The sequence below is a fragment of the Cetorhinus maximus genome, chromosome 34 (genome assembly GCF_964194155.1).
Source record: "Cetorhinus maximus chromosome 34, sCetMax3.hap1.1, whole genome shotgun sequence".
Lineage (NCBI taxonomy): Eukaryota > Metazoa > Chordata > Chondrichthyes > Lamniformes > Cetorhinidae > Cetorhinus > Cetorhinus maximus.
The window spans coordinates 4,900,662-4,915,454 of NC_135912.1; the positions used below are offsets into that span (position 1 = coordinate 4,900,662).

The 14,793-nt window shown below is 46.6% G+C and overlaps 1 protein-coding gene across 1 annotated transcript in view; it reads right to left on the reverse strand.

Moving 5' to 3' along the window:
* LOC144671695 (chloride channel protein ClC-Kb-like) overlaps nucleotides 1-2,011 on the reverse strand; it is a 49,693-nt gene extending 47,682 nt beyond the window's left edge. Inside the window, exon 1 of the mRNA XM_078533711.1 lies at nucleotides 1,786-2,011. Coding sequence (XP_078389837.1) covers nucleotides 1,786-2,011 — 226 coding nt within the window. The remainder of the gene's footprint in view (nucleotides 1-1,785) is intronic.
* Nucleotides 2,012-14,793: the final 12,782 nt, after the last annotated feature.

Below are 14,793 nucleotides of genomic sequence, written 5' to 3' on the forward strand. Positions count from 1 at the left end.
CAGGGCTATGGGATAGAGTGGGGCAGTGGGATTCGTTTGGGGATTGATACAGGGCAGTGTGGAGAGAGTGGGGCAGTGGATTAGTTTGAGGATTGATATAGGCCTATGGGGAGAGAGTGGGGCAGTGGGATTAGTTTGGGGATTGATACAGGGTTATGGGGAGAGAGTAGGGCAGTGGGACTCGTTTGGGATTGATACAGGGCTATGGGGAGAGAGTGGGGCGGTGGGTGAATTTGGGATTGATACAAGGGTATGGAGAGTCAGTGGGGCGGTGGGACTAATTTGGGATTGATACAAGGCTATGGGGTGAGACCGGGGCATTGGGGTTAGTTTGGGATTGATACAGGGCAGTGAGGTGAGAGTAGGGCAGTGGGATTGTTTGGGATTCATACAGGGCGAGAGTTGGACAGTGTGTTTAGGTTGGGATTGATAAAGGGCTATGGGGAGAGCGCGGGGCAGTGGGATTAGTTTGGGATTGATACAGGGCTATGGGGAGAGAGTGGGGCAGTGGGATTTGTTTGGAATTGATACAGGGCTATGGGGAGAGAGCAGGGCATTGGGGTTAGTTTGGGATTGATACAGGGCAGTGAGGTGAGAGTATGGCAGTGGGATTGTTTGGGATTCATACAGGGCGAGAGTTGGACAGTGTGATTAGGTTGGGATTGATAAAGGGCTATGGGGAGAGCGCGGGGCAGTGGGATTAGTTTGGGATTGATACACGGTTATGGGAAGAGAGTGGGATAATGGGTTTAATTTGGGATTGTTACAGGGCTGTGGGAAGAGAGTGGGGCAGTGGGCAAATTTGGGATTGATACAGGGCTATCGGTAGAGAGTGGGGCAGAGGGATTAGTTTGGGGATGGATATAGGGGTATGGGAAGAAAGTGGGGCAGTGAGATTAGTTTGGGATTGATACAGGGCTATGGAGAGTCAGCGGGGCGGTGGGATTAGTTTGGGATTGATACAGGGCTATTAGGTAAGAGTAGGACAGTGGGATTGTTTGGGATTCATACAGGGCGAGAGTGGAACAGTGGGATTAGGTTGGGATTGATAAAGTGCTATGGGGAGAGAGAGTGGCAGTGGGTTTAGCCTGGGATTAATGCAGGGCTATGGGGAGAGAGTGAGGCAGTGGGATTAGTTTGGGATTGATATAGGGCTATGGGGAGAGAGAGTGGCAGTGGGCTTAGTTTGGGATTAATGCAGGGCTTTGGGGAGAGAGTGGGGCAGTGGGATTAGTTTGGGATTGATATAGGGCTATGGGGAGAGAGAGTGGCAGTGGGTTTAATTTGGGATTAATACCGGGCTATGGGGAGAGAGCAGGGCAGTGGGATTAGTTTGCGATTGAAACAGGGCTATGGGGAGAGAGTGGGTCAGTGGGATTTGTTTAGGATTGATACAGGGCTATAGGGAGAGAGCAGGGCAGTGGTATAAATTTGGGATTGATACAGGGCATTGGGGAGAGAGTGGGGCAGTGGATTAGTGTGGGGATTGATACAGGGCAGTGTGGAGAGTGGGGCAGTGGGTTAGTTTGGGGATTGATACAGGGCTATGGGATAGAGTGGGGCAGTGGATTAGTTTGGGGATTGATACAGGGCAATGGGGGGAGAGCGGGGCAGTGGATTAGTTTGGGGATTGATACAGGGCAGTGGGGAGAGAGCAGGGCAGTGCGATTAGTTCTGGACGTAGCAACCATCGAACACAGACACAATATGCTGCATGGCCTCCTTCTGCGCTGTGGCATTCAAAACCTTTAACCCGATCGATAGGTCAGAAAGCGTTTCACTCACGTTTTAAGATCTTGAACATTCTCTGCACCCTCTTCCTGGCAGCGCTTTGCCCTTCGGCAGCTGGAAAGTAGCGCTTGTACGGGTCATGACCCTCCTCGGCCCCCTCCTGCTCCAGCCTTCTGCCCTCCCTCTCTGTCTCACTGGCCGCAGGTGGGCTGCCAGGCGCCTCGGCCTCCTCTCTCGTCTCATCCTTGTCCAAATCGTTCTTCTCCGAGTAGGGAGGCATCTCCGACCTGGAGCCAACGGATTACGCCCGTCTCCGTGACTGGCCCGGGGCCTGGATTCCACTCGTTGTTTTTGCAGCCAGAGGGTGAACTGCTAGTTATTGGTTAATCCCTTTTTATATCACCCGGCCTCGGTAATCAAACTCTAGATCAAACCAGCCTGGCCCATCCATTCTGACCTCCTTGTCTTGATTGGTTATCGTCTTGTTGTTGCAAGGACTGTGTGTGTTTTTTTTTACATATCAGTAGAGCTACCCTGATTACAAAATGCTCGAACAAAGTTGCAGCGAGTCCAGAGTCACTGCTGATAAAGTGGCTCAGGGTGAAGTTAAATATGTGCTTGAGCTATTTTGTTTTTTAATTTTGCCTGGGTTTAAAAAGGGCTCTCCACCGTGCTAATCCTATCCAACAGCAGCTGCTAATGCAATGGGGGGGGGAGACAGAGCTGGCGCTAATCAGGGCTGGTGACGTAGCAGTCGTCAAACCTCACCCACATCCCGCCCCCACCAACAAACCCACCCCACACAGTGCCCAGTGACAGGACCCTGGCTTGAAAGTTTTATTCTCCCATTGCCTTGCAAAGTATCATCACCATCCCCACACACCACCCCGCCCCTCTACGTCTCCTCCCCTCCTCCCCTCCACCACTCTGCCAGCATCAAGGAGCTCACGAGGGGCATCCCAAAGCGCCAAGCGGTCAATGGATGACTTGGTGAGGTTCTGCAGGCTGGCAATCTGTGCGCAGCTCAAAGAGTGGTGTGATAATCAGGAGATCGCCCGGTTTTTTAGGGATGTCGTTTGAGGGACAAACGCGGGCCTGGGAACCCGAGGAAAACTCTCCTCCCCTTCCGTGAAGAAAACCTTTTACATCCACCTTCGAGAGTTTACTGTCTCGTCCAAAAGACAGCACCTCCGATAGGGCAGAGCTCCCTCGGGACTGCCAGCCTGGGTTATTTACTTGTGCCTCTGCAGTGGGACTTGAACCCACGACCATTGAGAGCCAAGAGATGAGAGCACAGAGCTGAGGCTGACAAAACATGATATAATCTCCCACCACTGTAATACCACAGAGGATCTATTTAAAAAGTGCACTGAATCCTCTCTAATTTTCATCCTGAGTCACTCCTTGGTAACAGTTTCACAAGTTTTGGCTGTTTGCTCCAACTTAAGTCTATCCCTTGACTTTGACCTCTTGACTTGACACTCTACAGCCTTCTGTATTCAACACTGAGTTCAACATTTTATATACATATACATTTTATCCTCTGCCTCCATTTTGTTTTGTGTTTTTTTTGCTGGTTCGTATTTTCTCATTTCCTTATTTATTCCTTCACTTTGCATTTGGACGGCTGCTATCCTGCCATTCATGCCTCATCTGGACACATCTTTGGTTTCTTTACCCATTCCCACTCCCTTTGGCTTTTCAACCAGGAAAGCTTTTATCATTGCATCTCTCCTGTCCTTTACCCCGACATCCCCCCCTCTCACTTAATTGTTCAAAACATATTACATTTCTATCTTTCCTCAATTCTGATGAAGGGTCGTCGACCCAAAACTTTAACTCTGTTTCTCTCTCTGTGGATGCTGCCTGATCTGCTGAGTATTTCCAGCATTTTCTGATTTAATTCCTAATTCAGTCTTGCAGTCACACACACATACAAATGAACAAAAACACATGCATAATTTTCAGAAACACGTACCAGTGTGCACACACACGCGCGCGCACACACACACATACTCACACATCCACACACACTCACATATACCCACACACACTCACACATACATACACCCCCACACACAGACACACACCCACACACACTCTCATACACCCACACACACTCTCATACACCCACACACACACCTACTCTCACACTCACACACTAACACACCCACTCACACACACTCATACATACTCATCCACACGCGCACACACACTAACACACACCCATACACACACCCACATGCACTCGCACACACCCATACACACATATACACACACCCACTCGCACACACCCATACACACACACACACACACCCACAAACCCACACACACTCATACCTACACACATATCCACACATATTAACACACAAACACACCCCTACACATTCACACACATATACACGCACACAAACACTTACACCGCATACACGCACACACTTTCCATTCGCCATATTGGTGATCTTGATCAGGAGCCCTGCCCCTGCCTGATTTGCTTCGCCCCTGTCTTGAACCAGCCCAATGTGTCTCAGTATCCTTCTAACCATGAGGGGGAGGGTGAGTCATGGCAAAGGTCTCTGTCCTTAAAACTGTGAAACAAGTTAGGAGCCAGTGGATTTTGTGTGGAGAGGTTTTGACAGGGGTGCATTGTGTACCAAGAAAGAGCTTTTTAATTCTGAATTTATTGCAGCTAGGAAAATTGAAAACAGGATTAAGGCCCTTTAGAGTTTGAGTGAATGAATTCCAGTAATTTAACCTTTGAAATCCTGGCCATACTGTGGCTGCAGAGTAACCTTTTTTGCTTGAAGTACTGGGATAGCTGCTCCTCTCCCCTCCTGCTCAGCGTGATGGTGTTAACCCACTCCTGGGGCATGAGTGCCATTTGCCACCTCGCCCAAGCAGGCGCTACTCGGTCGAAGCCTCGGCAGTTGACTGCCGGGGCCGCGCAAAGTCCGACTGGGGGAGAAGCGAAGGGGAGAGGGTTACTTTTCTGATCCACACAACTCAACCATTGGCTTGATAAACTCAATAAGCCATTAGGATAGTGAAGAGTAAGCTTCAGGGTGTGGGGGAGGGGAGGGGAGGGGGTCAGTCAACAACATCTTGCATTTATATAGCACCTTTATTGTAGAACATCCCAAGGCGCTTCAAAGGAGTGTCCTTCAACAAAATTTGACATAGGGAGACATTAGGACAGGCGACCAAAAGCTGAGTCAAACAGGTAGGTTTTAAGGAACATCTTAAAGGAGGAGAGAGAGCGACAAAGAGAGAGAGAGGTTTAGGGAGGGAATTCCAGAGCTCGGAGCCCCAGGGAGCTGAAGGCCCATGGTGGAGTGGTTAAAATTGGGGATTCTTCAAAGCGATGAAGCTGAGACGATTTAAACTAGAAGAGAAGGAAAGGACAATTGCTAAATGATGAGATTGGAAAAGATGGCAGCTATTTCAGCACAGAAGGAGGCCATTCGGCCCATCGTGCCGGTGCTGGCCCCTTCAAAGAGCTACCCAATTTGTTCCATTCTCCCCACAGCCCTGTAAATTCACCCTTTTTTTCAAATTCCCTTCTGAGGAGGTGCTATTCTATCAGCTGCCACCGCTTTTTCAGCCAGCGCCCTCCAGAGGGTAACGATGCACATGAAATCTGGCAAAGTTGGCTGCTCTGTCCTGAGCTCAGAAGCGTCATCTCTCCCGCTGCAGGAAGCAGCACTGAGCCAAGGTCACCCCGGGCTGAGCCAAGCTAGATCTGGTTTTCTCTGGGGAAGGAACATTCAATGAGATAGACGTTGAATCACACAGACCCTTAATACATCGGTGCTCATCTGCACAGGTAGATGTGGCTTTATTTTTCTTGCCTTAGCTCCATATCTCTTGATACCCTAAAACCCAACAAAATTTATCAACAACAACTTGTATTTATAAAGCATCTTAATGAAATTCCCAAGGCACTTCACAGGAACATTATAAATCAAGATATGACAACGCGCCACTTAAGGAGGTATTAGATCAGATGACCAAAAGCTTGGTCAAAGGGGTAGGTTTGAAGAAGTGTCTTAAAGGAGCATAGAGAGGCAGAGAGCCTTAGGGGGAGGGCTCCAGAGCTTGGGGCCCAGGCAGCTTGAAGGCACGGCCGCCAATGGTGGAGTGATTAAAATTGGGGATTCACAAGAGGCCAGAACGAGAGGAGTGCAAATACATCGGAGGGTTGTGGGGCTAGAGGTGATTACAGAGATAGGAAGGGACGAGGCCACAGAGGGATTTGAGAATGAGGATGAGCGTTTTAAAATCAAGAAGTGGCTTAACTGGGAGACGGCGTAGGCCAGCGAGCAGAGGGGTGATAGGGGCACAGGACTTACTAAGGGTTAAGACACGGGCAGCAGAGTTTTGGATGACCTCAAGTTTACGAGGGTAGAACGTGGGAGGTCAGCCAGGAGTGCGTTGGAATAGTCGAGTCTAGAGGTAAGAAAGGTAAGGATGAGAGTTTCAACAGGGGCAATGTCGGGCGATGTTAGGCAAGTGGAAACGGTCTTAGTGATGGCACAGAATCGCTCTGCGTCTTGAAATCTCCAATTGACTTCTTGTATTCATATTCATTGTGGGAGAAAATTGCTGATTTCCACTATCCTTTGTGTGATTTCCATCTTGGCTCGCATTTTAAAATTATGTCTCCCTTCATACTCGATTCCCCCCACCAGAGGAAACATTTCTCCAGTATCCACCCTATTGAATCCTTTCATCAGATCGTCCCGTAACCTTCCAATCTCTCGGGAATGCACATCCAATTAATGCAACCTGTCCTCCTCATTTAACCCTGTCATGTAGGGAACTCTGTAGTGAGACAAACCAAAGTAGGCCTTGATCTTTCATTCACGGCGCTTTGTTCCAGTTGCCGTGGTAACAGCAAAGGCCATTCTATAAGCAGGACTTGCAATTTTCCTGGCTCCAGGCCTACACTCCTCCCCATGCCTGGAATAACACGGAGCGCTTAATGAGTTAAATAGACAATTTTCCATTTTCCATCAGGTCATTCCGACGAATGCCAGAGGAGCTGCTTAAACTCCTCCAGGGAGGCTAAGGTCCTGTGTTCAGAGCGAAATGTTTCGCAATACATTCATTCAGTGGACGCCAATGCAAGAGATTAAAATTTTAATTTCTTTCCGTCGCATTTTCGCTGCCTCACTCCTGAGTGCTGGCTCTCACCTGCCTGTTGCTACCACGTTTCTTAGGTGAGTCCAGGTAGAGGGTATTGACTGGCTGTCCTACCATGAGGGGCAACACAGTCGATTCCCCTCCCCTCCCCCAAAATACAGCCTTCACTAAATTACTTAATCGCTAAAACAGAATACGGGTATCGCTGAAAAAAAGAGACATGCTGTCAAAGCTTTTCAACTTGCACTCATTAGGAAAGATTCATACAAACATATGAAATAGGAACAGGGGTAGGCCATTCAGCCCCTCAAGCCTGCTTCACCATTCAGTAAGATCATGGCTGATGTGTTTGTGTTTCAAATTCCACATTCTCATCTAACCCTGATAACCTTTGATTCCCTTGCCTAACAAGGATCTATCCACCTCTGCCTTCAAAATATTCAATGACCCCGCCTCCACTGCCTCCAGAGGCAGAGACTAGGTGTCAGCTGTGGCTCAGTTCATAGCCTTTGAATCAGAGGGTTGTGGGTTCATGTCCCACTCCTGGAAACCAAGAACTGTGATTGTACTCGAAAGAGTTGCAATCTGTGACTGTTGGTAACTCGAAAGAGTTTCCAAAGTCGCACAACCCTCTGAGAGAAAAAAAATTCTCCTCCTCTCTGTCCTAAAAGGGTGACCCCTAATTTTAAATCAGTGCCCCCCTAGTTCTGGACTCACCCAGGAAAGGAAACATCCTTTCAACGTCCACCTTGCCAAGGCCGTTCAGGATCTTGTATGTTTCAATCAAATCACTCCTCACTCTTCTAAACTCCAATGGAAACAAGCCCAGTCTGTCCAGCCTTTCCTCATAAGACAACCCGCTCATTCCAGGTGTCAATCTAGTAAACCTTTGAACTGCCTCCAATGTATTTACATCCTTCCTTAAATAAGGAGACCAAAACTGCACACAGTATTCAAGGTGTGGCCTCACCAATGCCCTGTATAACTGTAGAAAAACATCCTTACTTTTATGTTCAATTCCTCCCGTAGTAAGGAATAGCATTCCATTAGCCTTCTTATTTACATGTTGTACCTGCATACTAACTTCTTGTGACTCATGCACTGGGATGTTATGCTTACTGTTAAAGTCCCGTTAAATATAAAAAAGAAATAGTGACTACAAGGATGGTAGAAGGCTAAATAGATGAACTTTGGTCTTTGTTTCATCCAGCATTTCCAATGAGAGTTAACCAAGTGAGCATTGGCCCTATAGAAAGTGAGTCTGGGGAATGCAGGGAGTGTAGCTGAGGAAGTGCAAACCTGGGAGTTTGGTGAGTGGGGGAGTTTGGTGAAAGGGGAGGAGGTGTTTGTTTCCTTTTGCTTTTCTACCTTTCTCACCCTGTGGAATTGGTTCTTACTCTACTACAGGGAAAGGAGCTAGCTGTTTGGTGAGTATCTGGTAAGTGGTCCTAAGATTTAAAATAGTAACAAATTGGTGGTAAAGGAACATATAATAAGTGAATAACATAATTAAGTAATTAATTAAAACACATTAAGGATGGCAGAACAGGTGATGTGTCAAGGCTGCAGCATGTGGGAGCTCCTGGATGCCAGTGTGATCCAGGGCAAACACATCTGCAGTAAATATTTGCATTTGAGGAGTTTTGGCTCAGAGTCATTGAGCTGGAAGCTGAGCTGCAGACACTGCGACACAGTTACCTGTGTACCAGGAGACCTTAGGATAGGCTCTTTTGATTTGGCCAGTTGTCAGGGACAGGAGGGTGTGACTGTGAGTAAGGCAGGTAAAGGGACCCAGAGGGCAAGAGTGCAGGAGTGTCAGCCTCTGCAATTGTCCAATAGGTTTGAGGTTCTCTCAGGTTGTTCGGGTTAGAGCAGGGGCTGCAGGGTGGATGAACTAACTGACCATGGCACTGTGGTACAGGGAGCCATTCAAGTCAAGGGAGTAAAACGGAATGTAGTGGTAGGAGGGGACAGCATAGTGAGGGGAGTTCACACTGTTCTCTGCAGCAAAGAGCGAGAGTCCAGACAGCTGTGTTGCCTGCCTGGTGCCAGGGTTCAGGGCATCTGCTCAGGGCTGGAGAGGAACTTGCAGTGGGAGGGAGATCCAGTTGTCATAGTCCATGTAGGTACCATCGACACAGGTAGAACTAGGAGAGAGGTTCTGCATAGAGAGTATGAGAAGCTAGGCAGTAAATTAAAAAGCAGAACCTCAAAGGTAATAATCTCTGAATTATTACCTAAGTTGCATGCAAATTGGCAGAGGGTACAAAGGCTCAAAGATTGGTGTGAGAGGAGTGGGTGCCAGTTTGTGGGGCACTGGCACCAGTACTGGGCAAAGTGGGGGCTGTACCATTGGGACAGTCTACACCTGAACTGTGTTGGGACCGGTGTTCTTATGAACCGCATAACTAGGGAAGTAGGGAGGATTTTAAACTAAATAGTGGGGGCAAGGGATCAAATATGGAAAGATGTGGTATATCAAAGAGCAGAGACAAGGTAAGAGAGGAAAATAGTAATATGGGAAATGAGGGTCAGAGAATGGCAGGAAGGGGCAGAGAGAAAACCTAAGAATACACCAACAATCAAGACTATATATTACAAATTTAACAAAAAGACAAAACTAAAGGCTTTGTATCTGAATGCGTGGAGCATTCATAACAAAATGATAACGCACATTGAAGTAAATAAATATGATCTGATAACCATTACGGAGACATGGCAGCAGGATGACAAGGATTGGGTCCTGTATTTTGAGGGGCATATGACCTTCAACAATAGGAAGCTACGTAAAGGTGGAGGGGTAGCACTGTTGATCAAGGATGGCACTGATGCAATAGTTAGAGATGACCTTGGTTCAGGAGATCAGGATGTAGAATCGGTTTGGGTGAGATGAGGAATAGTAGGGAAAAATGTCACTAGTGGGAGTGGTCCCGAACAGTAACCACAATGTAGGACAAAGTATACAAGAAGAAATATTGAGTGCTTGTGATAAAGGGGCAGTAATAATCATGGGTGACTTTAATCTACATATAAACTGGAAAAATCAGATTGGCGGTAGTAGCCTGGATGAAAAGTTCATAGAATGCTTTCGAGATAGTTTCTTAGAGCAATACTTTCTGGAACTAACCAGAGAGCAGGTTATTTTAGACTTGCTTTGTGTTATATGGGAGGATTAATTAATGGCCTCAGATTGAAGGCACCCTTAGGTAGCAGTGGCCACAATATGATTGAATTTTACCACCAGTTTGAAAGGGAGAAGAGTGGGTTTAAGACTAGTATTTTAAACTTAAATAAGGGCAACTATCTGGGCATGAAAGCTGAGCTAGCTGAAGTGAATTTAGATATTAGGCTAGGGGATAGATCAACAGAGAAGCAGTGACAAACATTTAAGGGGATATTTCAGAATACGCAGAATAAGCATATTCCTACTATAAAGAAAAATTCTAAAGGGAGGACCCACCATCCGTGATTAACTAAAGAAGTTAGGGAAAGCACCAAACTTAAGGAAAAAGCATTTAACTGCTCAAGGCTGAGTGGCAGATCAGATGATTGGTTAGAATATAAAGAACGGCATTGAATGACTTAAAGGTTAATCAGGAGAAAGAAATTAGAGTATGAGAGAAAGCTAGCTATAAATGTAAGTGAGAATGGGGAGTTAATAGTAGATAATAAGCAAATAATGGATAAATGAACAAATATTTTGCTTCTGTCTTCACTATAGAGGATACAAAAACATTCCAGTAATAGCTGTAAATCAGGAGGTGGAAGGGAGAGGGGAACCTGGTCAAATTACAATCACTAGGGAAGTGAGCAAACTGGTGGAGCTGCGGGCTGACAAGTCTCTGGGTCCTGATGGACTTCGTCCCAGGGTCTTGAAAGAGATGGCTAATGAGGTAGTAGATGCGTTGATGTTAAATTTCCAAAATTCCCTAGATTCTGCAAAGGTTCCATCAGACTGGGAATAGTAAATATAACCCCTCTATTCAAGGGAGGGAGGGAGGCAGAAAACAGGAAGCTCTAAGCCCATTAGCTTGACGTCTGTCATGGGAAAGGTATTAGAGTCAATCATTAAAAAGGTTATAGCTCGGAACTTGGCAAAACTCAAGGTAGTCAGGAAGAGTCGGCATGGTTTTGTGAAAGGGAAATCATGTTTAATCAATTTACAAGTGTTATTTGAAGGAGTAACATGCGCAGTGGATAAAGGGCAGCCTGAAGACGTACTGTACTTGGATTTCCAGAAGGCGTATGATAAGGTGCCTTATCAAAGGTTATTGCGGAAAATAAAAGCTCATGGTGTAGGGGGTAACATATTAGCATGGATAGAAAATTGGCTGGCTGGCAGAAAACAGAGTATGCATAAATAGGTCTTTGTCTGATTGAAAGGATGTGATGAGTGGAGTCCCGCAGGGGTCTGGCTGGGGTCCCAACTTCTTACAGTTTACATTAATGGCTTAGATGAGGGGAATGAAGGTAGACTTGCTAAACTTGCAGACGATACAAAGATAGGTAGGAAAGTATGTTGTGAAGAAGGCATAAGGAGCTTGCAGACGGATATGGATGGGTTGAGTGAGTGGGTAAAAATCTGGCAGATGAGAGTATAATGTGTGAAAACTTTGACAGGAAGAATAAAAAAGCATAGTATTACTTGAATGGAGAACAACTACAGAATTCTGAGGTGCAGAGGGATCTAGGGTTCTAGTGCATGAGTCACAAAAAGTTAGTATGCAGGTACAACACATAATCAAGAAGGCTGTTCCTTGTTTATCCCAAGGGGAATTGAATACAAAAGTAGGGAGGTTATGCTTCAGTTATACACGGCATTGGTGAGACCACATCCGGAGTACTGTGTAGAGTATTGGTCTCATTTAAGGAAGGACGTAAATGCATTGGAAGCAGTTCAGAGGTTTACTAATACCTAGAATGGGTGGGTTGTCTTATGCGGAAAGGCTGGACAGTCTAGGCTTGTATCTGTTGAAGTTTAGAAGAGTAAGAGGCGACTTGATTGAATCATATAAGGGTCTTGAGAGGGTGGACGTGGAGAGGATGTTTCCCCTTGTGGGAGAATCTAGAACTAGGGGTCACTGTTCAAAAATAAGGGGTCGTCTATTTAGGACAGAGATGAGAAGTTTTTTTCTCTCAGAGGGTGCTAAGTCTTTGGAACTCTGTTCCTCAGAAGGTGGTGGAAGCAGAGTCTTTGAATATTTTTAAGGCAGAGGTAGATAGATTCTTGATAAGCAAGGGGGTAAAAGGTTATCGGGGAATGTGGAGTTGAGGTTGCAATCAGGTCAGCCGTGGTCTTATTGAATGGCAGAGCAGGCTTGAGGGGCCAAATGGCCTACTCCTGCTCCTAGTTTGTATGTTCGTATGTAATGTCCATGCAATCTTTTCCATCCACTTGAGAGCGCAGACAGTCTCGTTTTAATCTCGTCCAAGAAGGAGATAAGAAATAGCAGCAGCAGTAAACTATACAGCCTGTGGAACCTGCTCCTCCATTCAATACAATCATGGCTGATCTTGGGCTTCAACTCCACTTTCCCACCCGCTCCCCATATCACATGGTTCCAAGAGACCAAAAATCTGTCTATCCCAGCTTCAAATATATTCAACGTTGGAGCACCCACAACCCTCTGGGGTAGAGAATTCCAAGGATTCACAACCCCTTGAGTGAAGTTGGTACATCCGACAGAGCAGTACTCCCTCAGGATTAGTAGTTTCAGCCTGGATTTACTCTCAAGTCTCTGGTGTTACCCCCTGGGTCATGGCTGACATCTCTCCCACTTACCTCTGACAGGTAATGAGGGAAAGAACGTGTTATTAGAAAGTAAGGTTCAGCCGAGTCTATTGGACTCTTTCATACTTCCCACCCTAACTCCGCTTATCAATCTCTCCAAGACTCCTTCGACAGCACCTTCCAAACCCGTGACCTCCACCACCTAGGACAAGGGCAGTAGATACATGGGAACTCCGCCCCCTGGAAGTTCCCCTCCAAGTCACTCACCATCCTGACTTGGAACTATATCGCCGTTCCTTCACTGTCACTGGGTCAAAATCCTGGAACTCCCTCCCTAACAGCACTGTAGCATACCTACACCATAAGGACTACAGCAGTTCAAGATGGCGGCACACCACCACCTTCTCAATGATAATTGGGGATGGACAATAAACGCTGGTCACGCCAGCAATGCTCACATCCCAGAAACAAATAAACAAAAAATCTCAACTGCGCTGTCTGATCAGAGGCCTCGTGATGGTGATATCTCAGTGTAATGTGGCAATCAGACAATTAAGGCACTCACTTGCTCACATCTTAAGGTTGCCAACACTTCAGTATTGTCCTGGATTCTCTAGGGATTGAAGATTAGTTCCAGTCAAACTGGAAAAATACATACAAAGTGACATACATTCATACGCATGCACCCATACTCTGCAAACAAAAGAAATATGTTCAAACCTTGTGCTTTTTTTGAACCACCCAGGAGCCTATTGTTGCTTTTTCCATGGCAACACCTCAGCCAATCAGAGTCGACTTGCCAACCAATCAGCACCCTTTTCTCCTGTAGTATAAACTGTTCTGATAGTTTGAAATTTGGCATTCTAGCATTTGTCCTGATGAGTGCATGATGAAAAGCCTCGGCAACATCGCTGAATACCCCACTATCAACATCACAGTGTTACCATTGACCAGAAACTGAACTGGACTAACCATATAAATACTGTGCCTACAAGAGCAGCTTAGAGGCTAGGAATCCTGCAGCGAGTAACTCCTGACTCCACAAAGTCTGTCCACCATCTACAAGGCACAAGTCAGGAATCTGATGGAATACTCTCCACTTGCCTGGATGAGTGAAGCTCCCACAACACTCAAGAAGGTCGACATTATCCAGGACAAAGCTTGATTGGCACCCCAACCATATTCACTCCCTCCATCGCTGACGCACAGTGGCAGCAGTGTGTACCATCTACAAGATGCACTGCAGGAAGTCGCCATGTCTCCTTAGGCTGCACCTTCCAAACCCACAACTGCTACTATCAAGGGCAGCAGACACATGGGAACACCACCACCTGGAAGTTCCCCTCCAAGCCACTCACCATCCTGACTTGGAAATAAATCGCCGTTCCTTCACTGTCGCTGGGTCAAAATCCTGGAACTCTCTCCCTAATAGCACTGTGGGTGTACCTACACCACACGGACTGCAGCGGTTCAAGGTGGCAGTAATTCACCACCTTCTCAAGGGCAATTAGGGATGGGCAATAAATGCTGGCCTAGCCAGCAACGCCTACATCCCATGAATGAATACAAAAAGTCTCTTTTCAGCAGTAATAAACAATCTGTTTGATTTTTCCACTCGGTTATAAAACCATTAGAGGTGGGGGGCAGAAAAGGCCATCTTGCTGACAATCCAAGAATCATTCAGTCAGGCCATACAGTGTTCACTTTCTAAGAGACAGATTGCCATGAGGACGATCATGTCAGGCAGGAGTGTGGAAAGGAAGTGGGACAGCTGGGAGTGGGAGCGCCACTTCTACGAATACATCCAACCAGTGTTGGCAACCTAACTGTGCTTCCGATGCCTGAGTCCTGAGCGACATTGCGATTACAGATTAAACAGAACTCTGGATCAAGGCTGTGCCAAGCAGTCAGGGTTGGTACTGGGACTTGCTCAGCTTCTCCTGATGCATTGCATGCCAAGTCCCACAGCCCCAGTGCCTGTTCAGTCACTGTTATTCGCAATCACTGTGTACAGTACACACTGCCTCACGTGAACTTGTCAAAGAGGATAAACGTTCAAGTGTTCGTTTACCTCAGCACTGAATTTAAGGGCAAAATCCTTTGGATGCTGCAAATCTGAAATAACTCAAAAGGTCACAAACCTAAAACGTCAACCTGGTTTCTCTCCTCACAGATGTTGCCAGGCTTAC